This window comes from Tamandua tetradactyla, chromosome 10, assembly GCF_023851605.1.
Source record: "Tamandua tetradactyla isolate mTamTet1 chromosome 10, mTamTet1.pri, whole genome shotgun sequence".
Lineage (NCBI taxonomy): Eukaryota > Metazoa > Chordata > Mammalia > Pilosa > Myrmecophagidae > Tamandua > Tamandua tetradactyla.
Genome location: NC_135336.1, coordinates 96,810,276 through 96,836,520, shown reverse-complemented (window position 1 = coordinate 96,836,520; position 26,245 = coordinate 96,810,276). Strand labels below are relative to the sequence as shown.

At 54.0% G+C, this 26,245-nt stretch overlaps 1 protein-coding gene and 1 long non-coding RNA gene across 6 annotated transcripts in view; one reads left to right on the top strand and one right to left on the bottom strand.

Moving 5' to 3' along the window:
* LOC143648657 (uncharacterized) overlaps window positions 1–26,245 on the top strand; it is a 223,063-nt gene that overhangs the window by 166,575 nt on the left and 30,243 nt on the right. The gene's annotated exons all lie outside the window — the stretch shown is intronic.
* LOC143647735 (uncharacterized) lies at window positions 1,718–14,069 on the bottom strand. Its single transcript, XM_077117504.1, has 7 exons — window positions 13,760–14,069; window positions 13,605–13,669; window positions 4,146–4,256; window positions 3,750–3,946; window positions 3,188–3,382; window positions 2,607–2,822; window positions 1,718–2,238 (listed from the first exon to the last, which is right to left on the bottom strand). The coding sequence occupies exons 1-7, from the start codon at window positions 14,067–14,069 to the stop codon at window positions 1,992–1,994; spliced, it is 1,341 nt and encodes a 446-aa protein (XP_076973619.1). The 3' UTR covers window positions 1,718–1,991.

Genomic DNA, 26,245 nt, shown 5'->3' with positions numbered 1-26,245 from the left:
TCCCTCCTCAGGTGGCCATGTGAGAAGTGGCTGCTTGGACTTCCCTGAAATGTCCAACCAGGTCTGGGGTCAATTTCCCACTTACACTGGTTCCAGACCCACAGGAAGGGTCGATTTGATCCATGGTTTGCTGTCAACCCAACAGCCTCCACCACCACCTGCTCTCACCTCCGGGTCTCAGTGGTGTTCACAAGACCCATCCCTGCAGCGCTGACCCACCCAGTCCTGCACAGACTGTCCACCCTCCAGGCCACCCCCTGGATGGTTAGGAAGTCTTTTTCCCAGCCCCCCTGCTCTGTGGGTGGGGAGAGCACAGCCTGGTGGTCTCTGGTTCATGGCTCTACAGGACATCATGTCATCCCTTTCAAAAGAGATGAAGCCCGTGAACACATTTAAGACTCCATATGATAAAAGTCAATCAGAATGAAAGAAGTTAGGGACACTAACACACAGAAGTCTGAGATGAGGCTTTAAGCATGAAAGCAGAAATTGAACTAGGAGCTTGCTTTTAGTCAGGGCAAAGAGGGAAACATCTCAGGGCAAACTTTTTATCTGATCAAACAAGGAACACGCATCCACTTGGTGAGAAAAAATCTTTCCTGATGCTGAATTTTAGGAGGAAGATGCCTCAAACCTTCACAGAGGGTAAGGTGTAAATACAAGTAAAATAGCTAACTCCATGATCTGCCACAGCTTTCCCTTTCCCCACATGAGGATCCCAATTTCCTTGTCAATCCTGAGAAATTCACCAGAAACTTCCATGCCCTGCCCCCAACCTCCTTCCAACGTCACCTGCAGGACTGGAATGCGCTGTGAACACCTGGCCAAACAGGGCAGTGTCTGTTCTCTTCTTTAGTACAGCTGAGACCTCCAACCCCCTTTGTCCCATCCTCCCAGATGCCCAGCTACCATGCACGGTGGAGGAGTTCCTGTGGATAATTTCCATGAGGCCGCAGGCACGCCTTTCCCACCTGCTCTACACGGTCCACTTTCTGCCTGTACCCGGGGTCCCTTGTGGACTGACCCAGCCACACCTGGATTAGGCAGGGGGAGCAGCCCTGGGCAAGAGCTGAAAAAGGAGGGTCCCACCCACAAAGGCATGAATCAGATGACAAAGCCTGGCCCCAGATTTGAGTTCCAGTCTCTGACCCCCAAATTTCCAGATGAAATCAGTTGGGCAAGACCTTAACCTCCTTGAGCCGGGCCATCCCATCTGTCAAGTGAGGATAGAGGTTCCCTCCCTCATCCCATCTCTGGCCCAGGAATAAAGGGTCTAAGCAGTGAGCACCACTCCCGGGAACAAGGACACATGACAAAGAAGCAGATCAGTGGATACTAGGGTCAGAAAAAGGCAAGAGAAGAGTGGCTGCACTGTGGGGTGGGTTCCCAGATCAGATGCAAAGTAGGAGAGGAATGCAATGTATCGAAGGAACTGACAGACACGGGTCAAAAGCATAAAATAAATATTTAAATTTTATTTAAACAAGAAAATGGAAAAAACAAGGAAAAAAATTATGAATAAAAAAACATAAACTCTTTGCTGGTTTCCCAGCAATGTGCTTGGAGAGAACAAATTAACGGACTCCAGGCACTGCCCAGGTTGTCCACCACCTGGCGCTGGATTGGGTCTGACCTGGTTTGGACTGCAGGTCCTGTGGAGGGTCCTCTTCACACTGCGTGGGAGAAGAGAAGGACAAGTCATGAGTGACTCTGCCATGGCTGCAAGAACGGTCAGGACGCCATAAATGGAAGGTCATGACCAAGTGCTGACTTATCTCTGCCTACACTTGAGCATCTCATTCTTCACACTGTCCCTCTGGCAACAGAGGAACAGCCTATCTCCCATGCTCAATTTAAGAAGCTCCACTTGAGGAACCTCATCCCCTGTTCATTACCTTTTGTCCTACCAAAGCCAGCATCTTGTGTACTCTCAATCCCACCCCTTGGTCATGGCCCCTGAGGATCAGAGACAGCAAGTGACATCCCATGTCTCATGTCAGGAGTTGCTGAATTGAGAGGGATGGTGGGCAGGGCACTGAACTTGAGACCAGCTGATGCATGTTGTGCTCTGGTGGGAAACTTGTTCCCATATTCCCCTGACCAATGGTCTTTAATAATAATAATACAAAGACTGATGTTGTGGTCATGAGGCACAGCTCAGGTTCTAAACCAACAGGCCCTGTGGATGGCCTGAACCAGGTTTGACTCCTCCAGGTGGTCAACAGAGTCATCTTCACACTATGAGGGAAGAGATAAGGACATGCCATGAATGGCTCCTCCATGGGTGCCAAAAGGGTCAGGGAAGCACAACAGAAGTTTATGAGAATGTGTTGATTTCTCTCTGTCTGCCCGTGAGGGTCTCCTCCTGCACACTGCCTTTGTGGCAAGAGAGGAACAGCCTGTCACCCATGCCCAACTTGAGAGGCTTCATTTGGCCCCGCACATCCCGTGGCTCATCCCCTTGTGTTCTCAATAGCCCTGTGTCCTGTGTGCTTTCACTCCCACCACTCAGATGCATCCCCTGAGGCCTGGGGAGTTGATAAGACGTCCCAGATCCCATGGCAAGTGCTAACTGAGTCAGTGGCTATGATAGCAAGGGCACTGACCTGGTGGCCTTCTGGTCCAGGACCTGTTGGTGGCGGGTGATGTATCCGCCATTCCCCAGGATGTTGGCCAACACACAGGGTTCCCTGTACATCTGAAGAGGCACCTGGAGATCCCCAGTCCTCTTTCCCCAGCTGGCCCTCTGAAAGATGTTAACTGGCCCTGTATTGAGTCTGGCCTGGTTTGGATTCCAGGTCCCATGGAGGGTCCTCTTCACACTGCGTGGGAGAAGAGAAGGACATGCCGTGAGTGGCTCCTCCATGGCTGGAAGAAGGGTCAGGACACCATAAATGGACGTTCAGGAGCAAGTGTTGACTTCTCTCTGCCTACCGTGAGGGTCTTATGCCTTATACTGTCCCTCGGGCAACAGAGGAACAGCCTATCTCCCATGCTCAATTTAAGAAGTTCCACTTGAGGGCGCTCATCCTCTGATCATTACCTTTGTGCTACCATAGCCTGCGTCTTGGGTTCTCTCAATCCCACCCCTTGGTCATGGCCCCTGAGGATCAGAGACAGCAAGTGACATCCCATGTCTCATGGCAGGGGTTGCTGAATCATGAGGGATGGTGAACAAGGCACTGACCTTGAGACCAGCTGCCACACTTGCTGTTCTGGTGGGAACCTCGTTCTCATGTTCCCCGGGGAAGTGATCTTGTAAATAAATTCAAAGATTGTAGTTGTGGCCACCAGGCACAGCTCAGGTTCTAAACCAACAGGCCCTGTGGATGGCCTGAACCAGGTTTGACTCCTCCAGGTGGTCAACAGAGTCATCTTCACACTATGAGGGAAGAGATAAGGACATGCCATGAATGGCTCCTCCATGGGTGCCAAAAGGGTCAGGGCAGCACAACAGAAGGTTATGAGTATGTGTTGATTTCTCTCTGCCTGCCCGTGAGGGTCTCCTCCTGCACACTGCCCTTGTGGCAAGAGAGGAACAGCCTGTCACCCATGCCCAACTTGAGAGGCTTCATTTGGCTCCGCCCATCCCATGGCTCATCCCCTTGTGTTCTCAATAGCCCTGTGTCCTGTGTGCTTTCACTCCCACCACTCAGATGTATCCCCTGAGGCCTGGGGAGTTGATAAGACATCGCAGATCCCATGGCAAGTGCTAACTGACTCTGCAGTGATGTTGAAAGGGCACTGACCTGGTGGCCATCTGGTCCAGGACCTGTTGGTGGCGGGTGATGTATCCGCCATTCCCCAGGATGTTGGCCAACACACAGGGTTCCCTGTGCAACTGAAGAGGCACCTGGTGATCCTCGGTCCTCTTTCCCCAGCTGGCCCTCTGGAGGTTCTTTACTGTTCTCCTCTCCTCCGCATCCGTTCCAATGTTTTCATCACCCTGGTTAGCAGTAGGAAACACATGTGCTCTTTGGGTTCACCCTAGGTTTCTCAATAACAGATCTGTCTGGGAGTCAGGATGAAGACCTACACTCTGGAATTCCTGAGTGATCGTAGGGGTTGCCCAAGCTGGTTTTGATTCCCGGACGCCCCATCGATGTCTTGGCACCTAAGAGTGAAGCTCTATGCCCCCATCTCACCTGCAGTCTCCTCTGGGCACTGCTGTTGCTGTGGTCCACAGGTCTTGTGGTCACAGGGATGGTGTAGAAGTCATAATCATCCAGTTCTGGGCCCCTCTTCCGGGTGGAGGTCTGTAAAGAGAAGACCATCATATAGGCTGGGAGGACAGGAGACATCAACTCCATGATTCTGGGTGAAGCCATGAGGTGGGTGCCTCTCCTGCTCTCCGTACCCCACGCAGCCATGACCTGGAAGGGGGCATGACAGGTCCACCAGGTGTCCATCCCCAACCACCTGACCTTGCCAAGTGCCTGTCCCTGCGCATGTCACCCCCCACCCCCCACTCTGGGACTGGGAGGTCTCAGGCTGTCTGGGCAGGACCACCAGGGTGACTTGGCCTGAGCTCCTGGACAGGACCCTGGGTTACCCGTGGGGTCCTCCTGGTACAAGGCCAGAGGTTTCGAGGGCAGGAGCTGAGCCAGCGCCTGCAGCGTCGGAGGAGGCTGTCCCCATGGGGTCTCCTGAGGCCACGGCCTCTGCCCACAGGTAGACAACAGGAGAACATCTTGTTCTCTCAAGCACCTCTTTCCGAGTGAGCCGTTAGGGGCTGTGTCTAGAATGTAGGTGCCTGGATACCGGGGTTCCAAGTTCTGTTAGGCTCCTTCTCCAAGGAAGTGAGGTCACCCCCTGGTCCCTTTCCTTGGTCCCCTCCATGAATGCAATCTCCCCCCGGGCTCCTCTGTGGGGTGACCGCCCTCCCTCTGCTCCCTGTCATCTCCCTCCCTGCACTGTGTCACCCTCACAACCCTCCACACTGCACCCTACGGCATGGGGACGTCAGGAGGAAACTGAGGGCTCAGAGTCTGGTTCAGACCCGACTCTCCTCCTCCCAGTTCTGTGCTCCTGCAAGTGCTGGTGCCTCTCAGCACCTCCCCCTCCCCCTCCTGCTCAAGGGACATTCCAGCTTCTCCTGCCCAGGGCCACCGATGGGGGATGTGTGATAATTCCTCTTACACTTGAGGCTGGGCTCACCTGTGCTATTGCAGAGGCTGAGAAGGGGAAGGACGGCGTGTGGGGTGGAGGCAGCAGGGACCCACCTCTACTCAGGGCTGAGCTCACAGTTGTGGTCTTGGGAAAGTCACAAACCCCTTGACTTCCTTTCTCAGTCCACATCCAGGGTGGCTCGAAAGTCAGAGAAAAGCAGCCTTGTTCCCCTTGGGTGTAAACCTCCAAAGGCATCCCATTCTCGTTAGCATTTCCTCCATGCTTCCACAAGGTGTGTCCTCTCCCTGCGCCCCCGAAGGTGGTGTGGTGCTCTGCCATGCTCTGTGCCACCCCAAGCGCTCAGTTCCCCAAACCACCAAACCTGTTTCTGCTGACCAGGTCCCCAAGCGAGTGGAACATATCGTTCAGGGCCTGAGAGCACCGCGGGGCACTGGTGGAGAACCGAGGGTGACACTTCTCCTAGCCCAATCAGAGAAGGGGAAACTGAGGCCTTCTCTCCAGGAGCCTCTTCCCCTCTGGGGTTCGCCCACCTTTCAGTGCCCAGCATGGGGACAGGCCTCCAGCTCCCTCTTCTCCTGGATGCCCTCGCATGCCCTGGGGAGGCAGACCCCTGTGGGTTCTGTGACCCGACATCCTGCCATTTCCCCACCTCCAGCTGAATCATCCCCACAGCAGTGTTTGTGAGGTGGTTCCTCATTGCATTTCCCTAACGCCTGTTGATGTTAAATATGCTCTCATATGCTTGTGGTCCCTTTGCATCTCTTCTTTGCAGAAATGCCTGTTTATGTTTGCACCCGTTTTACATGTGGTTGTAGGTGCTTTTGTTGTTTACTGGTGGCAGGCTTCTATATATTCTGGATGAATTAAACACGGATCAGACATAGGAATTTCTCCCTTTCTGTAGGTTGTCTTTTGACTTTCTTGATTATGTCCTTTGACGCACAGTTTTTTGTTATTGCCAAACTTCTAATAAACACTTCTTTATTATAAGTATTATTTGTTTTTCATATCATACCCCCCACTCCTCCCCCTTACTGATCACCAGCATTACAATCTAAATTTATTTTGACATTTCCCCCCCATTATTCATCTTTATTCCATATGTTTTACTCATCTGTTGACAAGGTAGATAAAAGGAGCATCAGACCCAAGGATTTCACAATCACACAGTCACACTGTGAAAGCTATATCATTATACAATCATCTTCAAGAAACATGGCTACTGGAACACAGCTCTACATTTTCAGGCCATTCCTTCCCTCCAGCCTCTCCACTACATCGTGACTAACAGGTGATATCTATTTAATGCCTAAGTATAACCTCCCGGATGACCTCTCGACTCTGTTTGGAATCTCTCAGCCATTGACACTTTATTTTGTCTCATTTCACTCTTCCCCCTTTTGTTCGAGAAGGTTTTCTCAATCCCTTGATGTTCAGCTCATTCTAGGATTTCTGTCCCACGTTGCTAGGTAGGTCCACACCCCTGGGAGTCATGTCCCACGCCAAGAGGGGGAGGGTGGCGAGTTTCCTTGTTGTGTTGGCTGGAGAGAGAGGCCACTTCGAGCAAAAAAGAGGTTCTCTTGGGGTGACTCTTAGACCTAATTTTAAGTAGGCATGACCTATCTTTTGTGGGGTTAAGTTTCATATGAACAACCCCCAAGACTGGGGGCTCAGCCTGTAGCTTTGGTTGTCCACACTGCTTGTGAGAATATCAAGAATTCAACTTGGGGAAGTTGAACTTTCCACCTTCCTCACCATTCCCTGAAGTGGACTTTGCAAATACTTTTTTCTTCACTGTCCAATCACTCTGGAATTTATCGGGGCATCACTCTGGACAAACCAACAAAATCTCATGCTCTACTCAAGGTTCCATGTCCTTATGGTGTTCAATTAAGCTGTCCACATAAGTTATATTAGGAAATGCACTAGTCAAAGTACAAGTTTTGTACCAAGTAAGCATTTTTTGCTTTAGTCTCACACAGAAGTTGAAATTTTAAATATTAACTACCATCTGTTTTCAGCACCCTGCAGTAATGACATTCCTCTGTTCCTCCTCGTGCCAAAACAGTTTTTAAACTTGTACATTTCGTCACTGTCATTATACACTCTAGGCATTCCTAGATTACACCATCTCAGCGTTTATCGTCTATCTTTCTTCCTGATTTCATTTATGCCCCGGCCTGCAGCAGGTGTCAGCTCCAGGACAAAACCAACATCAACTCAAGAGATGGAGCCAGCTCAGACAGCAGCCCCTGGGCCAGGTCCAGAGCTGTGTGAGGGCCAGAGCAGACGCCAGCCCCTGGGCCAGCTCCAGAGCTATCATCCTTGGCAGCTCTAGCACCACCTTCACAGTCAGAGCCAGCTAAGGACATACCCAGGAACATGTTTAACATATTTAAAAAGGTGAGTGATTTGAACACCGAAAACTACAAAGCAAGGCTAAAGGAAATTACAGGTTTATTGCGATGGTTTAAAGCTGTGTGTACCCCAGCTTCATGAAGTGATCATGTCCTTAAGGCTCCCCCAATCCTGTGGGTTAGCTTTCCCTAACTCAGTGTGGGGCACCCCCCTTCACCTGTCACTGGGACCCAAACATGGACTCTTTCTGGGCGTCTCACCCCTGCCCATAAGCAACCCTGAGCCACCACCCTGGCCCCCTGTGGCAGGCCCCTCTCTGCCCTCCCTGCACCCTCCCTGCATGCTCAGCTGTTAGATTCCCCTCCCAGCTTGGGGTGTCCCCAGGGACTCAGTGAGGTGCCATCCCTGCAGCTCTTCTCCACCTCCCTTCTCCACGGTGGAGCTGTACCTGCTCAGGCACAGGTCTTTCCTCCCAAGCACCTCATCCCCTCCTGATGGGGTCAGCAATGTGGGTGGTCATCCCTCCTTGGTTCCCATGAGGAGACGGAGGCCCTGAGAGGGGCAGGGAGTTGCCCACGGTCCCCAGAGGGAAGGAGAGCCTGCTCCTCCCTCCCAACACAGGCCTTGTCCAAGCTGCCTCAGCCCCACCCTGCCCACCACCACTGGTCAGGGTCCTGCTCTATGGGCCATCAGTGTGGGGTGGAGACCTCAGCTGGGCCCAGCCCTGGTGGAGACATGGTGCAGGCATCTCAGGGCCCTAGTTTGACCTAGTCCTACCACTTTCTCTACTTCCAGGCTGGGACTGAGACCATGCAAAAGGTTCCATCCACCAAGGACATGTCAGGACATTTCCTCTGCAGAAACTCTGCTAAATCCACTCATGACTGAGAAGGAATCATCCACGGGGTCTCGCCTGCCACAGGTGGCAGGTGGGCACCTGGGGGGATGGGGACACAGGTAGGGGGAGGTCTTGGAATCACTCAGAAGAAGGGACACTAAAATGAAAATACAACTCGGCAAAATTTCGTGGGTGAAAGAAAGGGTTGGGGTCACAGCACCTTGGGGTCAGAGGGCAGCCTGGGGGCCAGGAGGCAGCCCCCCATGCGGCTCTGATAGGCAGCCCCGTGCTCACCTTCTCCCTGCCCAGCTGAGGGTCTGGAGCTCAGCAGGCAGAGCACGTGGGCGTCTCGGCTCGAGAGGAGCAGGGAAGGCACAGGGGCCCAGCCCTCCAGGGGTGCTGCTGGAGGACAGGGTAGGGAAAGGCCAGGCCTCTGGCTCCCATTCCAGGTCACCTCCCCACAGGGCCATTTCATTCCCCTGGGAATGTGGAAGGCCCACTACTCTGAGGACTTCTCTCAGCCCCCACATTCTCCCTGCCTCACCGTGCAGGTGGGCTCCACAAGACCACAATTCTGGGCTTGTCCTGGACCACCAAGCATTTCCCTGGGAGACACGAGCAATTCGAGAAGCAACTCTCTGATGCTCCCCAGCAAGTCACAGACTCTTCACGCTTCACACCTGGAGGGATCTGCCCCCCCCCCAGCATCACACCTGCACCAGCTCTCGTGCGGCACTAGCTCCACAGCCAGCCCCGGAGCAGCTGCAGATTTAGAACCAGACCCAGGAACACGCACAGCTCCAGCCCTGCCTCCAGCACCTGCTCCAGGAAGGCTCCAGAGTGAGGACCAGGTCCAAAACCTGTCAGGATGGGATCAGGGCTCTTTTCATTCGTTTGTCCATCTGGCTGCCCCTCTTGCCCTTTGGTATTAGCAGCACCTTATACTTGCTTTCCAATACAGTATCAGTTAGTTTTCACATCATTGGAAGCAAATCAGGTGATTACTATTATTATAGTAAAAGCCCATTTCTATGTACTATGACTTTAATGGAACTGCTGATTCCATTAAATCACTAACTGACGTCAGACCCATCTTATTCCATGAAAATAGAATTTTCCTGTACTAATCAATAGGTATCACTATTTTCAAAAATAAAATAAAGTCAATACAGTCAGAGATTTAGATTCATTCCCCACACCTGCTCCAACAGAATCTCTATTACTATAACCATCCCGAGGTCCTGAATTCCAACAGCTTCAAAGATACCGCCAACTCCATCACTAGCTCCTGGGCCGTGTCTACTGTCTCAAGTATGCTCTGGAGGTAGAATTAGCTGGAGCATCAGGTCCAGAGGTGGAGACAGCAACATCTCCAAAGCTACAGCCCTTCCCAGAACAAGTTGCAGCATCCTTATACGGCCAACTAGTGCCAGCTCCATCACAAGCTTCTTCTTGTGAAAATGACTACATCCAGTGCTCCTTCTAGCTCTGGCATTAGCTGTAGTGTCAGCTCCAGCAGGAGCACAAGCGTGAGACCATCTGCAGAGCCAACTCCAGCACCAGCTCTCACACCAGTGTCAAAACTAACACCACGTCTTGGTCCCGTGCAACCTGTTCCAGAGTGAGATCCAACACCATCGTTTCATGTGCAACCAGATCCAAAACCAACCAGCCCATAGCCAAACAGAGAACCAGCTTCTGGACCAGCTCCAACACCAATCCACTGTAGATACAGCTGCACCACACCTGTGTCAACTCTAGTACCAGCTCTAGAGCAACAAGCCACAGCATCACTTCCTGTACTTAAGGTAGCAAAACATCAAGCTAATGTCAGCACCAGGTTCAAACTTAGAAACAATTCCAGTTCTGACACAAACTTCATTGTCAGGCTACTATCGGAACCAGTTCCAGCATTTCTTCAAGATGGACAGCCTGCTCAGATGTCAGCTCCAGGACCCAAGCCAGCATCACCTCAAGAAACAGAGCCACCTGAAGGCAAAATTGAAACTTTTGAGTCAACTCAACTGTAATGAAATCTGGGGTGCATTCTAGGAAAAGGATTTCTAACACTCAGAGCAGTTGTATGGGAGGATGGAATACCTAATCAATATGTGACACTTCTATCACTTAAAGTGTCTACGATGAGGTTGGTTGACCATCCATGTGGGTTTCCTGCTTTAAGTTGATGATCGAAGAGGATAGCTACCAAGATGCTTTTAATCTATTTCTACGATTCTATGAACTAAAGAAGAGTTAAGCTAAGAAATAAAAACTTTGACTTGGAGATACTCAAAAAAAAGAGACAGATCCAGCTCAGACACCAGCTCCTCTTCCAGTTGCAGAGCTGTGTGAGTCAGGAAAGATGCCAGTTCCTGGGCCAGTTTCAGAGCCACCTTCACAGTCACAGCCAGCTCCAGTGCCTGATTCACAGGGAAGGCAGCCACAGCACACACCAGAGCTGCAGCATCCCCAGCACCCACTGCATGGAGAGCTTTCCCTTCTGCTTAAACCCCAGGGCCTGAGTGAGCACCAACTGCAGATCCAGACCCTCCTCAGGCACCAGGGCTCGCACCAGCTCTGGAGCAATGTCCACTGCATTTCCAGGTCTTTGGCTGACCCTTCAGCTGGCACCAGCTACAGAACCACGTGTGGATTTGGAGCCGTATCTCCAGGATTTGGAAACTTCGACTACACCAGTCCCGACCAAGAGCTGCATCAAAAGCCACCCAGGCTCCAGCGTCCCCACCCCAGGGAGAGCCAGCTGAAGACCGGGCTTCACCCCAGGCAGCAGGGGATGCTCCAGCTGCCCTGCCCCACCCAGGTCCCCAAAACATAAAGGACATTCCTCCCCCTCTCTGAACAGGGCATTGTTTTTCCTATTTGTTAATTTTTTCTTAATATTTTACTTTCCCTACGGTTGTATTCATTTTTTGGTTTTAAAATATATTTTAAATTAAATTTTCTTACTTTTACCTTTTTGAAGTGTCTTAGATCCGTTACAATGCTGTACCACCATCATCACCATCTCATCTGAAACATGTTCTGTCGCCAAATGGTCGCCCCCCCTACTCAGCACCATGCTGCATTCCCTTCTCCTGCAGACCCTGGGAACCACTGATCTGCCTCCGTCTGCTGCGTCCCTGTGCCCCGGGCCCTGGGCTGAGCTTGTGGAGGACTTAGGTCCTGGCACAGAGACGGGTCAGCAGGGAGCTGCTGTCCTCCCATCACAGATGGGGCTAGCGCTGGTCAGGGAGGTGAAGGGGCTTGTCCAAGGGTCCCAACTGGAGGGTAAACCACAGGGACTGGAACTCAGACCAGGGCTCAGGGCAGGGCCAGGCGGCTTTTCTCTGACTCACCCATTTGTGGCTGGGACCCTTCTGCATCCCACCTGCTCAGGGATCGTCTCCACGCACCTTACCTAGGTCTCCAGGGTCGGTCAGGAGGTGAGGCTGGCCTTGCGGATAGGAGGTGAACAGTTTAGAGTGGGGGGGACAGTGTCCCTGTGGCTCCATGAGAATCCTCCTCATATTCTGGTGGGCAGGTGGGCATCTGGGGGGATGGGGCACAGGTGGTGGAGGTCTTGCCCCTCCTGAGCATGAGATAAGAGACTGCGCAACTTGGCCATGTGCTCACCGGGGCTGCCCCTGTACTAGGTGGAGGCTGGAGGGATGGGAGGGTGGCCCACAGGGCTGAGCACCTCCTTCTCTGGGAGCAGTGACCTGGACGGTCCAGCCAGTCTCATCCCCACAGGTGCTGTCCTTGGCGATGTAGGGCTGCAGGCTTCGCTCCTATACGTCCTTGACCTTCAGGGTCCCTGCAGGTGACAGGAGAGCCTGGTGTGAGGCCAGCTTCCTGCTGCCACCACAGCCACAGGGCCCTGCCAAGCACCTCTGGCTCACACCTTGCCATTTGGGGGGGTGGGGGTCTCAGGGGTATCTCTAGGGCTGCAGTGGGGGACAAAGGGGATGAATTTGCAGCTGTGGACATCAACCCCAAGAGGCTGAGCTCCCTGTAGATGCCTCCCTGAAGCCTTCTTCCCTGTGCACAACACCCACCTGTGCGTAATCAGACAAGGGGCGGGTCAGGTGAGCTCTGGGCTGACACTAAAATGATGGAGGGTCACAGAACAGGCAAAGGGACTCTCCAGAGTCTCCCCAGGGACAGCAGGAAGGTGTTGGCATGGGTGTGGGTGGTGACTCCACATTTAAAACAACCACAGACACCCCACTTGCACACACTGATTGAAGTGGCTTCAGCCCCTCCCCTCCCTGGAGTCCTGCTCAGTGAGCCTCATAAACAGCCTCTTCAATCACCGTCACCATCAGTGAAGCTTCAGGATGGCAGGAGAGGCCAGAGGAGTTCGGTTTCTGGCTACAGCTGCCTGAGTCTCAGTTTCCTCACCTGTAGGGTGGGGAATTGTCTCTACTTCCAGACCCTGTTTGCCATCAGGTGGGGGGCTTATGGGGCCCCCTCAGGAGTAGGTGCTCAGGGGTCACCGCCTGGGTGGACTCCGTGCTTGTTTCCAGGGAACATGAGCTCCTGGAGGAGCAGAACCTTCCTTCTCCTTTCTCTTTCTCTTGGGCCCAGCCTGGCTGGACACAGAGTGGGTGGCCTGATGCCCAGGTTCTCCCAGGCCCTGTGCTCCCTGCTGGGAAAGACCCCAGGGGCAGGTGTAACACCCCCGCCCCTGGACCCTCAGAGCTGCTGCGGGGTGTCCTCTCCTGGCTCTGAGCCCCTGGCTCAGGGCTCCCCCTGGGGCCCCATCCTCGCTGTCCTCACCCTCAAGGCTGGCTCAGGCCCCCTCCTCGTGTGTGCTGTGCAAGCTCAGCCCTTGGGGTTCAGACCCACTGCTGGGCTGTGTCAGAGCCCTGTGACAGGCAAGATAAGGATGACTCCTCAGAGCCTCAGTTTCCTCCAGTGCCAAGGGGCCAAGGGACCTGCCCCCTTGAAGTCAGGCAGGGACTAAACCAGGCAGGGGAGGCCGGAGGGCCTGGACTCAGGAGGGCAGCGGACCAGGGGCTCCAGCCCAGGCCCAGCCCCTGAGTGTCAGCACCCGGCCCAGCCAGGCCAGAGCAGAGGCTCAGATCCCCCTGCGGGCTGGACTGGGTTCCCCAGGGCTGGGGGCCCTGAGTGCTGGGGCCTGGGGCCCCTCACCACATGGGGTGCAGCACCGGGCCAGGAGGGGCTCCCCGACCACAAGAAGTGCCCCCAGCGGGCCCCTCCTCCCTGGGCGCCCTCACCCCGACAGCAGCGGGGACACGGCGGGTGGGGGCCTGACCTGCCTCTCCTGGCCTCCTGGGCCACTGGTCCCCGCAGGGCCGCACAGCCCCGCCCCGTCGTGTCCTCAGGCTCCCCGGGAGCATCAGCCCCGGCCCCCGGCTCTCCACCCGGGCAGCTTTGGGGTGTCCCAGGGACCCAGGGAGAGTGGGGTACCACCGAGCACAGGAATGGGGGCCACCTGCCGGCCCGTGAGCCGTGAGCGCACCGAGCAGTTGGCGCACTGCGCATGCGCGCGGCAAGGGGCAGCCCGGCCCCTCCTCCGGGCCTCGCGCGGCCCCGTGTGCGCGCGCAGCTGCCCCCCCCCCCCCCACCGGGTCTGCGGGGCCGGCGTTAGGGGCGCCTTGTCCTGTGCTGGGAGGACAGTGAGCACGGCCGGGGAGTGTCCGGGGGCTTCCTTCTGCTTCACCTTTTCATCCCCAAGAAGAGCCTCTGGTTCTCCCTGAGGGCAGCAGTCGTCACCCATTGCTGCTGCTGGGGAGACTCCTTCTAAATGCAAGTGGGCGCTCCATTTCCTATTGGGCGCCGTCATTTCTCCTTTCAGAAAGGTTCAGTCACAGCTAATGGGGTCTACATGCTTATCTCTCAATAGTCTGCCCTGGAATTCATCCACACATCCGTCCGTCCATCCGTCCCTCCGCCCCTCCATTTGTTCATTTATTCCTGCATCATCAGTCAATCTTTTGAGCGCCTGCCTGTGCACGGTACTGTCCTGGACAATGAGGATACACTGCAGGCAAGTCAGAAAACACATCCCTGCTGGCCTAGAGTAAGAATAGTGCTCTGGCTAAATTTTGCTGGAATTATGATACAATTTTACTTTATTCTAGAAAAAGATATGGGTAGAGAATACTCACTCATCGATTTTCCAATTAGTGTGACTTACAGTCTTCTTGCGTGTGTGTGTGCGTGTGCATTTTGCACATGTGAAGGTGAGCACTCATAGAATTCCTGAGTCAGCCATTCTCCCTGAATAAAATGAAACGTGTGTGTTGGGGGAAGGTGGCGGCGCTGTAGGTGGTGGAAACTGACGCAGGGATGTTACAAAGTAAAATTGTGTGTCCAGGTCTTTCGCATTCAGCGGATGCCCTGCAGTGCCCTCTGCTGGTTACAATGAGGGAGCGCATTTCAATGCATATTTCCAAATACATTGTATACAATGTGTACTTCAAAATGGTGTAGAAACATACGCTCCTTTACACCTGCCATGGCCGTGTAATTTATCACAGTCTGGCGGAATTCTGAATGCAAATAGAGGAGGTGTTAATCATTTCCTACTGGCAGGAGACATAAACCAGGATTGTCAAAGGCAATCCTATAATCAATATAAGAGTAATACTTATACTATATTCAGCATTTACAGTCCACTGATGTTTATTGACATTACTTCATTTAATCCCCCCAGGAACCCCATGAAAAGTGTATTCAATTATTCTCCTCGTTTTACCGGTGCCAGCATGGGGTTTGTAGGGTTTCTAGATAAAATATAGGATATCCAGTTAAATCTGAATTCCAGGTAAACATGTATTTGGAGTACATCCCAAATATGTAGATAAACAATGAATAATTTTTAGTTTAATATGTCCCATGTGATATATGAGAACCTATTTATACTAAAAGAAAATTATTTGTCATTTATCTGAAATTAAATTGAAGTGAAGTTCCTGGGTTTGTCCCAACCCCCACTCCTGGAATGTGTCCAACTCACTTGAAATGATTTTAAGTAACTTCCTTAATTAAAGCTAGAGCTGGGATCTGAACTCGGCTTTCCCTTAGAACAAAGACGTGTATCATAACTGCCCCTGACCCTGCAGCCGGGATTGGGCAGGAAGGCGGAGCCTGAGCCTGTAAATGGACTTCTGCTTCCAGGACCCTGTTATGTTATGGATCCTAATTGATTAACAACACAGTTTATGTTAATGTAGGAACATCACAAAACTGTGGGACAGAAAGTGTAGCTGGGAACTAGAGCCAGCACTGGAAGGCATTGGAAAGTTCCGGGTTTGCACAAGGCAAATGGGAAATGCCAGGTTTGAACTCTGGCTGGTGTGCAGCGGATGTGCAGGCTGGAGGTGAGCGCGGTGCTCACAGAGCTGAGCGGCATGAGCGTGGAAGGAACCTGGGGGCTCCTAAGGGGACTACGTGTCCCTTCCCCCAGTGGTGTGACAGCCAAGAGCGGCTTCCCTGACCAGACCCGGTGCAGCCCAGCACAGCTGCTGTGGGAGCTGGGCGTCCCTCTGAGCCACCAGCCCCTGGGGTGCACTCGGAGGGACCTCAGGCCCACATGCCCTTCCTCTGAGCCTCCCGTCCCACCCCACAGGAGTCCTGGCAGCCGATTTGTGCTTGGGGGCCTTGTCCCTCTGGCCCCACAGCAGGTAGCAGCAGCTTGGGGGCCCCGTGCAAGCTGGACCAAGAGTGTCCATCCCCTTGGAAGTGGGATCCCAGGAGCTAGTTAGTCTCTGGTGGTCAGCTGAGGGGAGACGGACATCTGGGAGCTGGGAGGGGCCTGGCAGCTGGGGGGGGAGGGAGGCAGGGAGGGGGACAGCAGGGGAGGAGGTGGAGGGAAAGAGTGACAAGGAGCAGCCGTGCCTGGGCCCAGCTCTACACTCCTCTGCCCAGCTGGGCAGGTCCCGGCCCTGGGCCCCAGCCCCTGTATGAGCCCCCAGCAGCACCTCAGCCCCCTGCCCACGCCACGCCCTCAGTACTGTCACCCCAGAGCCCTGGGATCCCCCCTCCGCAGTCAGTACACAGACACGCGGCATGGTTGTTAGTGACTGCGCTAAACTGGATTTCTCTGGAGACCGTTTTCCAGGATCAGTCTCCCCAGGCGGGAAACCCTGGGTCGTCCCCCAAACTCTGCTGGCTCCCTCTGTCCCTGGCAGAGCACCCAAGGCCCTGCTGCTGGGCTCCTGGGCCCTTCTGGGCTCTGCCTCCCAGGTCAGCCCCCCTCCGTCATGAGGTGTCTGCCACACCCCACCTTGGGGACCAGCCCGCAGTGCTCAGGTCTGGGGGGGCGGCTGGTGCCAGAGGACGGACAGACTGACGGTGACTCCTGCCATGGCTGGGCTCTCGGGCCATCTGGGGGCAGGAGGCGCATGGACAACTTGTGCCCAGAGTGGAGGGGCCTCGTGGGCTCCTCTCTGTGCTGGGTGGGGCAGCGTCGTCCATGGGGACCCCCACAAGGACCAGGGCACCTTGGAGAGAAGGGGGGGAGAGGCCGCATGAGCCACACCCCCGGTCCGCACACCCGTGGGCTGACGGGCAGCTGTGGCGAGACGCTCACCTAGTGCACAGGGTGCCGCTGGCTGCCTGGCCCAGCCCCTCTGCCTGGTCCAGGGGCCACTCCCTCCACCCCACCCCGGTGCTTTGCATGGCAGTTGTCATTTTCTCATGTGACCTTGCTCTTCAGGCCTGGCAGATCGGCCCAGAGGCAAACACCTGGACAGCGATGGGTCAGTGAGTTCTCCTCCTGCAGGTTAGGAGAGGAGACCCAAGGAAAGCAGGTGGTCTCGTTTTCAGGCTGGAGGAGGCAGATCTGATGGGCTGTGGTAGCTGCTTGGACTGAAAAAGTAGCAGCAGGTTCCAGACCGCACCTCTGCACAGAGGGGACACAGGTGGCAGAGAGGGCAGGGAGAGGGGAGGAGGAGGGCGTCGGGCACCTGGATCCTGCTGAGCCTGAAGCCCAGCCCTCCTCCTGCCCTGGGCCTCTCTCACTCCGTCAAGGTCCTTACTATCAATTGCTCAGGTTTCTTAAAATGGAGCACGCAGCATGTCTGACCCTGGCACGTAGACTGAGTCTGGTGACCCACAGTGGAAACCCAGTGACAGCCCCTGTGTGTCACGGCCGAGCCTGCAATGACACCAATCAGCTCCTGTGTCATTAGGAAGCCTAGCGTGCCGCGGAGCCCACGGAGGCCCTGGGCAGCCCGTGGGGACCCAGCATGGCCTGCAGGTGTCGGGGGAGGCAGAGGGAGGGCAGCCCCCTCCCCGGCCTCGATATCTTTTCCTGGCAGGTGTCGGGGCCTGGAATTCTACCCCTGGAGAGTATCCCCCAGGCCTGGTGCTCCTTCCCTGGGACCCCACGAACCTGTCACCCTCAGCACAGGCCACACTGTGCATTTACTGGAGGGTGATGTTGAACCACAGCCTTTCCCCGCCTCCCCAATGCTCTCTGTGAGGACAGAGCCCATGCCCGCCTGCGGCCCCACAGCCCTAACACAGTCCCGGATGCGCCGGCCCTCTGGGGTGACTGGGCAGGCAGGGAAGGCTGGACTAAGGGACAGACCTCTAGGGGCCCTGAGGCCCCGCCCAGGTCAGCTCGACACAGAGGGGAGCCCCAGCTCTCCCCACAGTGGTCGGCTCCAGGTTCCCTGCCGGTTCCTCATCAGGCTGCTGTGTGATGGGTCAGGGGTGCCGGGTGGGGGCGGGGGCGAGGCTGTGGCTCCTCCACGTGCTGCCGGGTCACGTGCTCAGGTCGCAGGGACCCCTCAGCCCCTCCCCCTCTGTGCCCCCGGGAACCCCCTGCAGACCCGCCCCGCCAGCCTCAAATGGAGCCTCATTTGCATCATTATTTGATGTAGGACTCTTTCAATTGATTCTTAATTTGATAACAGCATGAATCCCAAATTAAACATCTTAGTCCTTGAGGTTTTCTTTGTCCTTAAAATAACCAGTGCCATTGTTGACCCCACGCTGCCAGGGCCAGGCTCCAGGACACAGAGCAGCTGGAAGTAAAAGCTCAAACTTGTGGGAGTGTAAACCCCACACTTGTGAAAGCTCTTCTACAACTAGTTGTTGCAATGTAGTTTGAAATGTATTGGTTTTTTGTGTGTGTTATTTTTGACAAAAAAGTAAAGAAGGAGGAAGAGTATAACACAGGGAGGATAGGATTTATCAAATGAGTTGTTGCATCATTATATTGACATTTCTTTGGGTCTCCAGCGTCTTGGAGCAGCGAGAAGAACAAATGAAAATAAGTGGAACTGTAACCCATACCGAACTTTAAAATCTGTCCTATAACTACTAGTTTAAATGTACTTGGAAACGTATTACTTATTGGTTTATGTGTTCTATTTCACAATAAAAAACATTTAAAAAATCATGCGCTTGAGAAACGGGGTGCCCTGCCCCGGCCCACGTCCTCTCCAGATCCCCTGGGCCCTGACCCGAGCGAGGCAGATTTAAATGTGAATCATGGGTGCGGTGCCCCCACCCGGAGGCCGGGTCACCTGTGGGCAGTGGGGAAATTCACTTCAGAATACCCTGGAAAGTGTCCCAAGGGCCAGAGGGCGTCAGAGTGATTAGACAAAGTCATCCAGCAGCAGCCTGCGTGGCATCTGCGAGAGGATGGTGCTGGGAATGTTCCCAGGTGCGCCGAGCATCTCGGTGGGATGGGGTCGGGCCTGCCCCAGGGGAGAGGGCAGGGGCCTCAGGGCTCAGACAGGGCCACCCCAGCCGCGGGGCTTCCCACGGCACAGCCTCGTCCCGCCCGCGAGAGGCGGCGCCTACGGGAGCAGCGTTGGGTACACGGGACGGGGAGAAAATGCGTCCCCTTCATTCTCCTCCCCAGGGACAACCACTGCCAGTGCATCGGGGTCTGTCTGTTTAGATCCTCCTTCTCCAACTCGCACACTCACACCGACACACACCTGCACGATTCATAACATACTGCAAAAACATCCTCTGTCCTGCATTTGCCACTTAATGATGTAGAGTGTGCTTTTTGCAGTATTTTTCTGCAACATTTTTTAACAGGTTCATATAATTCTCTGAAAGGATTTCCCATTCTTTCTTTATTTAAATTATTACTGTAATATATTTAACCAATTCCCCTTGCTTTTCCGTAGGTTGCTCTCATTTTCTGTGTTCTCTCTCTCTCTCTCTGCATCTATCTCTATCCATCAGAATCTGTCCGTCTATCTAATCCATCATCGTCACGTCAGCTTTCCAGCAGAGAAACAGAAACAATGGGATGCATAAATATATATATATTCATACATATATAATAAATATCTTTATAGTAATAAATACAGGTATTTACTATCGGGAAATGGTCTTATGACAAGGAGTGGGAGGCTGGCTACACAAGTCTGAGCACCCACGGGGCAGACCTTCAGGGTGGGAGTTGGGGCTCCTGGAATGGGGTGAAACTGCAGTCAACAGGGGGAAGTTCTTCTTCTGAGAAGCCTCAGTTCTGCTCTCTGGGTCTTTCAGTTGAGTGAAGCAGCCTCGCCCAGGACAACGTCCTTTACTTGGTCAAATGACTGTGGGTGTCATCCCACCCCCACAGCACCTCCCCACGCGTGATGTGTGTGATTATACTTCCCTCTGCAGCCTGGCCGAGCAAGTGGACTGTATACTGGCCATCTCACTCTCTGTCTCTTATAAACACTGTTCAATGTGCATTTTTGTAGATAAAATGTGTGGACATTCCATTTTCTGTAGAAGATAGAATTGCTAGATGAAAAGAAATGTCTATTTTAAAAATTCTAAGTTATATAGGTCCAGAGTCAGCAAGTTTTTCTTAAAGAGCCAGACAGTAATACACTCGATTCTGCAGTGCATGTCACAGACACAACTGCTTAGCTGTGCTATTGCAGCAAACAACAGGCAGAGACAACACTTAACGGAAAGGGCCAGGTTGTTACAATATAACTTTATTTACCAGAACAAGTGGCAGGCTAGATTTTGCCGGTGGGCTGTATTTCCCAGAATGTGATACAAACCAATTGCCGAGGAGAAAGCCACAGGCAGGGGAAAACTGGGAAACCCTGGGGAAGCCATGATAACTGGGGTAATGCTACAGAGCTCTGTGCTGCGTCTGCACTGGCTGTCCAATGTGGGTTTTCTCCTTCCAGGCAGGGGTACTTCCCTGTCCCTTTTGAAGTTAGATTGTCACTTGGCTTCATTTGGAGAGTGAAACATGAGCAGAAATGACCTGTTTAGCAATGGAGGAAACTTTGAAGTCCAGCACTTGACATGTCACATTTCTGTCCCATTGCAGCAGTTTCAGATGAAGCCTCCATTGACCTGGCATCTGAGCAGGTCAGATGGGCAGAACTCCCCTGCCAACCCTTGTGACGTGAGTGTGGTAGAGACTTTGGCTGTGTGAAGCATCAGGACTTGAAGACTGCTTGTCCTCACAATGGCACTTGGCCTCCCCAGCTGACACACCTGCCAACAGCAAGGACAGGTGCCACCCTCAACTATAATAACATCTCTCCTCACTGTGTGTCCTTTGTGCCCCACCTCGCTTTTCTCTGTTACATTGACCACCGTCTGACATGTGATGCATTTGTCTGTTTCTTTGCTCATTTCTAGGACAAAGAATATAAAATACAAGCTTCCCAAAGCAGAGACCTCATCTGCTGTGTTCACGGCTCTTAGAGAACATTACACATTTATTACGTGACTTAATGAAAATGATCAAAATCATCAGCACTGCAAATAAGGCCATTCTAAGTGCCAGGATTCTGCAGTCTATCCATTGTCTCCCTTGGTGCCAACTATACAGTACAAGGTGGAGAGCTTTATACCCTTACTTTTCCTTGATGGGGAAATAACTGTTTTTTTTAATTCAACAAATGTTTATTGAAAACCAAATATGTTCAAGAAGCTCGATTGGTGTGTGGAGAACACAAGGAACAGAAATGCCACCCCTGCCTTCAAATCTTTACAACTCAGTCATCTTAGGATTCATCCTAGCAAAGTAATTTGTTCTATTGGACAAAACAATGCATTTTTGTATGTGCATAATTCTCTAAACCTATTTCCAACCATGACCCATGTGATAAATTATTCGTATTTTCCCTATGATGAAGTACTACTTATCGATGCTGTATAAGAAACAGCCACAAAAGCTGCTCTACCAACTCCCATTTATTATCTCAGAGAAGGTGTGGGGAGGAGACCAGGCACTTCGGGTCCTCTGCTGGAGGCTCCCTGGCAAGGCTGTGAGCAAGGCTGGCCAGGATTGGGGCCTCATCGGAAAACTCCACCAGGGGAATCCACTCCCAGGCCTTCCTGGCTGCTGGTGGATTTCGGTTCCCTGCAGGCTGTCGGACCAACGGCCTCAGCTCCCTGCTGGCTCGGTCTGGAGTCTGCTCTCAGGGTCTTGCCACCTGGGCCGCTCCAAAAAGCCATGTGCTTCTTTAAGTGTGCAGGCTGAGAAGGCAGTAGAGGGAATCAATTAGATGATCATGTATCCAGGACATTATCCAATGTACACTTGTCTATGCTTTGGAATGCATTTTGAAAAAGCATTTTATTAGTTTTTGAAAATCTAAGTTCACTTTCAAAGGCCGTTTTTCTTTTGCTGTTTGTCTAGCCATTAGCATGTGCAGTGTGTCCTATACAGGCAGTGACAAAGTGGGGTGCTCCCAGCTGGGGCCAGTGAGCCAATAGCAAGCCCCCAAAGCTCGTGAATGCTTTTAAAAGAGTTTGCGCACTTTGAAGCTGTCTCACCCAGCAGCTGACGTTGCTTCATTTCCCCCATTGAGGAAAGCACATGGCCCTTGCAGTGTCTCTCATCACTTGGAGGACGGCAGAATCGTGCGACCCAAGGTCCAGAGCTGGAGGCCTGCGTGTCTCAGACCCGCTTGTTAACACAGGTCATCCCCTTTTCTCCTTCATGTCCGGCTCTCACACCCCAAACAGTTGGGAGATGTGGTGGTTCTGCCATATGACCCCAAATCTTGGACGTGTTTCCCATTGAGAGGTGGGTGTCCATGGCCCCTCCTGGAGTCTGGACCCCAGGCCTGCTTGGCTGAGAGGATGCATGGATGTGACTTTCACAGGCAGGACCCCAAGATGACCCCCTAGGCTCATATCCTTGTGCAGTCCCTCCCCTTTGGGGGTGGGTAGAACTGTGGCTGTGGGGAGCTGGCAGTTGTCTGGGGGTGTCACAGTATAGGGCAAAGGGGGATTCTCCAAATGGACCAAGTCAAATCACATGTGCCCTCTAAAGGCAGAGCATTTTCTCCAGCTGGGAGCAGAGGAGGAAGTCATCGATTTGAGGCAGAAGAGGGTGGGATGCCCTGTTCCTGGGTGTGAAGCTGGGGGCCTTGCCAGGTGCCAGGGAAGGGGGTGGCTTATCGGAGCCGAGAGAAGCAGCCAGCAAGGAAATGGGAACACTGTGCCAATTTCTAGGTCTAGGCCTTACAATTTCTAGAACCTTCCATTTTCTGTCTCATAGACCATTTTCTCATTGGAACCTGTCTAAGTGCACATGTGGAAGACGTCCACTAGCCGTGCTGGGGCTGTGGCAGGGCAGCTCTGAACACTGCGCTGATGACCTTGACGGAAGCCACCCGTCGTCACCCGAGGAGAGCCTGTCCCCAGGCCTCCAAACATCAGAATTGACGTGAGAAAGGAAAAGAGGAGAATCAGGGCAAAAACGCACCACACTGGCCTTAGAATTGTGTTCCTATGCACATAGATCTGGAATTATCTGAGTTTTGAATTCGGCTCGGCCATCAGTGATGAGTCTCATGAACAAGATGCTGCGATTGGAGCATACGACTCCCCAGAGGCAGGACCCCTACCGTCTGGCACACCATTTTCCCCACCGGCCAGGCCCAGGCGTAAAGGAAAGGAAATGGTCACTACCACTCGGCAGGGGCAGAAACAGACGTGTCCTAGCAGAGAAGAAAGGGCCCCTGAGTCAGCACAGGACGGGGCTGCTCGGGGCTGGACGAGGCCAGGTGCTGGGCACGCCCAGGAGCCAGGAGTGGCTTCAGTGCCAGCCAGGACCAGCCTGGGGCACCTGCCAGCATCCGAGGCAGAGAGGCTTGGCACCTTGGAGAGGACAGGGAGAGCCCGGGGAAGCCAGGCCATCGGATGGGGGTCCCTCGGGCAGGGCCAGAGCAGGCCCGAGCAGGACGGTGGGGATGGGGTGGCTGAGGGCAGAGAGGGAAGCACCGGGCAGGAAGGGGCAGGGGCCAGGCAGCCCCGGGAGGTCCCAGGGCAGCTTCAGAGGAGAGGAGTGCGGCCGGAACCCCTGGCAGCCCCCGGGTCCCCAGTGGCCCGATGCCCAGGCCGAGCGGAAGGCGGGAGGCCCGAGAAGGGCCCGGCAGGGTGCTGGAAAGCAGCGGGGCCGTCAGCGCTCAGCTGTCCTGGGGGTGCGGACGGAGGTCGGGGCTTCCCAGGGCAGGGGCGCAGAGCCGGGACCAACCCCTGCGGGCCTCTCACAGCCTCCCACCCGCGCTGCCCTCCGAGGCGGTTCCCTCCTCTGCTGCCTCGTCTCAGAGGAGCCCCAGCTGAGGGGAGCCCCGAACGCTGTGCTTCTCAACCAGAGCCACACACCCAGCTCTGAGGTCCCCAGCAGGGTGGCACGAGGAGCCACAAGCACAGAACAAGTTCAAGAAGTAGCAGGCGTTATGGAGAAGGCAGCAGCTGGACAGCCCGTTCACCTCCTCCCCTAGCCATCTCAGGAAAGGCCCTTAAGGGACAGAGAAGAGGAGAACCCCCATGGGTGCCACGGGGCTCTCGGGCTCTGTGCACATCCCCTCCTTCCTTCTCAGTGCCATCTAGAAAGCAGACAGGGTCTCCCTCCTTTGCACTCCTGGGGCCAGCCAGCCGGGATCCCAGCTCACACTCGCCCCTCCTGGGTCAGCCTCGATGGCGCCTGTCCTGCAGGTAAACCCAGCCCCATGGGCTACCTGCAGCAAACTCCCTGCCTGCCATGACCTCGGGCTGCAGGCCCTCACCTCCCTGCCCCTCTGGAGTCCAGCCTGTCCCCTTCTCACCTCCTTCCAGCCAGCATCTCCTGACAGCATTTGGAAGGAGTTGAAGGGATAAGTTTCTCTGACCTCACCTCAAGAAGGCAGCCTTTGATAAATCCACCTATGCAGGAGGAAAAACAGTGTGTGTGTGTGTGCGTGGTGCATGCGTGTGCACATGCATGCAGGAAAACATTCAGCAGAGGGCCCTTTCCTTCCGTGCTGGGGCAGGGAGGCTGGTAAGTTCTGTGCAGCCCCAGACGCCAGGTCCAGGAAGTCAGCGGCGTGGGCTTCACCCGGTGTCTGCTATTCCCACCCTGCCCAGTGCTGAGGACAGAGGGACGGGGTGGCCGCTGACCTTGAAGTGCTCACGGCCCCACGTGACCTGATTCTACCCCAGCCAGCTCGAGTGGGGAAGGGGCACCGGCACTTTCCATTTCCCACATCAGGCTCAGGGATGGGGTTCGGGTGGTTCATTGGCTTAAACCCATCTGCTGGGGGACGCTGTGTGGCGGCCCAAACCAGGCTGGCCCCTGTCCCCAGCCTGGCTGGGGCACCTGTCGACAGGCCTTAGCCGGTCCCTCCTCAGGTGGCCATGTGAGAAGTGGCTGCTTGGACTTCCCTGAAATGTCCAACCAGGTCTGGGGTCAATTTCCCACTTACACTGGTTCCAGACCCACAGGAAGGGTCGATTTGATCCATGGTTTGCTGTCAACCCAACAGCCTCCACCACCACCTGCTCTCACCTCCGGGTCTCAGTGGTGTTCACAAGACCCATCCCTGCAGCTCTGACCCACCCAGCCCTGCACAGACTGCCCACCCTCCAGGCCACCCCCTGGAAGGTTAGGAAGTCTGTTTCCCAGCCCCCCTGCTCTGTGGGTGGGGAGAGCACAGCCTGGTGGTCTCTAGTTCATGGCTCTACAGGACATCATGTCATCCCTTTCAAAAGAGATGAAGCCCGTGAACACATTTAAGACTCCATATGATAAAAGTCAATCAGAATGAAAGAAGTTAGGGACACTAACACACAGAAGTCTGAGATGAGGCTTTAAGCATGAAAGCAGAAATTGAACTAGGAGCTTGCTTTTAGTCAGGGCAAAGAGGGAAACATCTCAGGGCAAACTTTTTATCTGATCAAACAAGGAACACGCATCCACTTGGTGAGAAAAAATCTTTCCTGATGCTGAATTTTAGGAGGAAGATGCCTCAAACCTTCACAGAGGATAAGGTGTAAATACAAGTAAAATAGCTAACTCCATGATCTGCCACAGCTTTCCCTTTCCCCACATGAGGATCCCAATTTCCTTGTCAATCCTGAGAAATTCACCAGAAACTTCCATGCCCTGCCCGCAACCTCCTTCCAACGTCACCTGCAGGACTGGAATGCGCTGTGAACACCTGGCCAAACAGGGCAGTGTCTGTTCTCTTCTTTAGTACAGCTGAGACCTCCAACCCCCTTTGTCCCATCCTCCCAGATGCCCAGCTACCATGCATGGTGGAGGAGTTCCTGTGGATAATTTCCATGAGGCCGCAGGCACGCCTTTCCCACCTGCTCTACACGGTCCACTTTCTGCCTGTACCCGGGGTCCCTTGTGGACTGACCCAGCCACACCTGGATTAGGCAGGGGGAGCAGCCCTGGGCAAGAGCTGAAAAAGGAGGGTCCCACCCACAAAGGCATGAATCAGATGACAAAGCCTGGCCCTAGATTTGAGTTCCAGTCTCTGACCCCCAAATTTCCAGATGAAATCAGTTGGGCAAGACCTTAACCTCCTTGAGCCGGGCCATCCCATCTGTCAAGTGAGGATAGAGGTTCCCTCCCTCATCCCATCTCTGGCCCAGGAATAAAGGGTCTAAGCAGTGAGCACCACTCCCGGGTACAAGGACACATGACAAAGAAGCAGATCAGTGGATACTAGGGTCAGA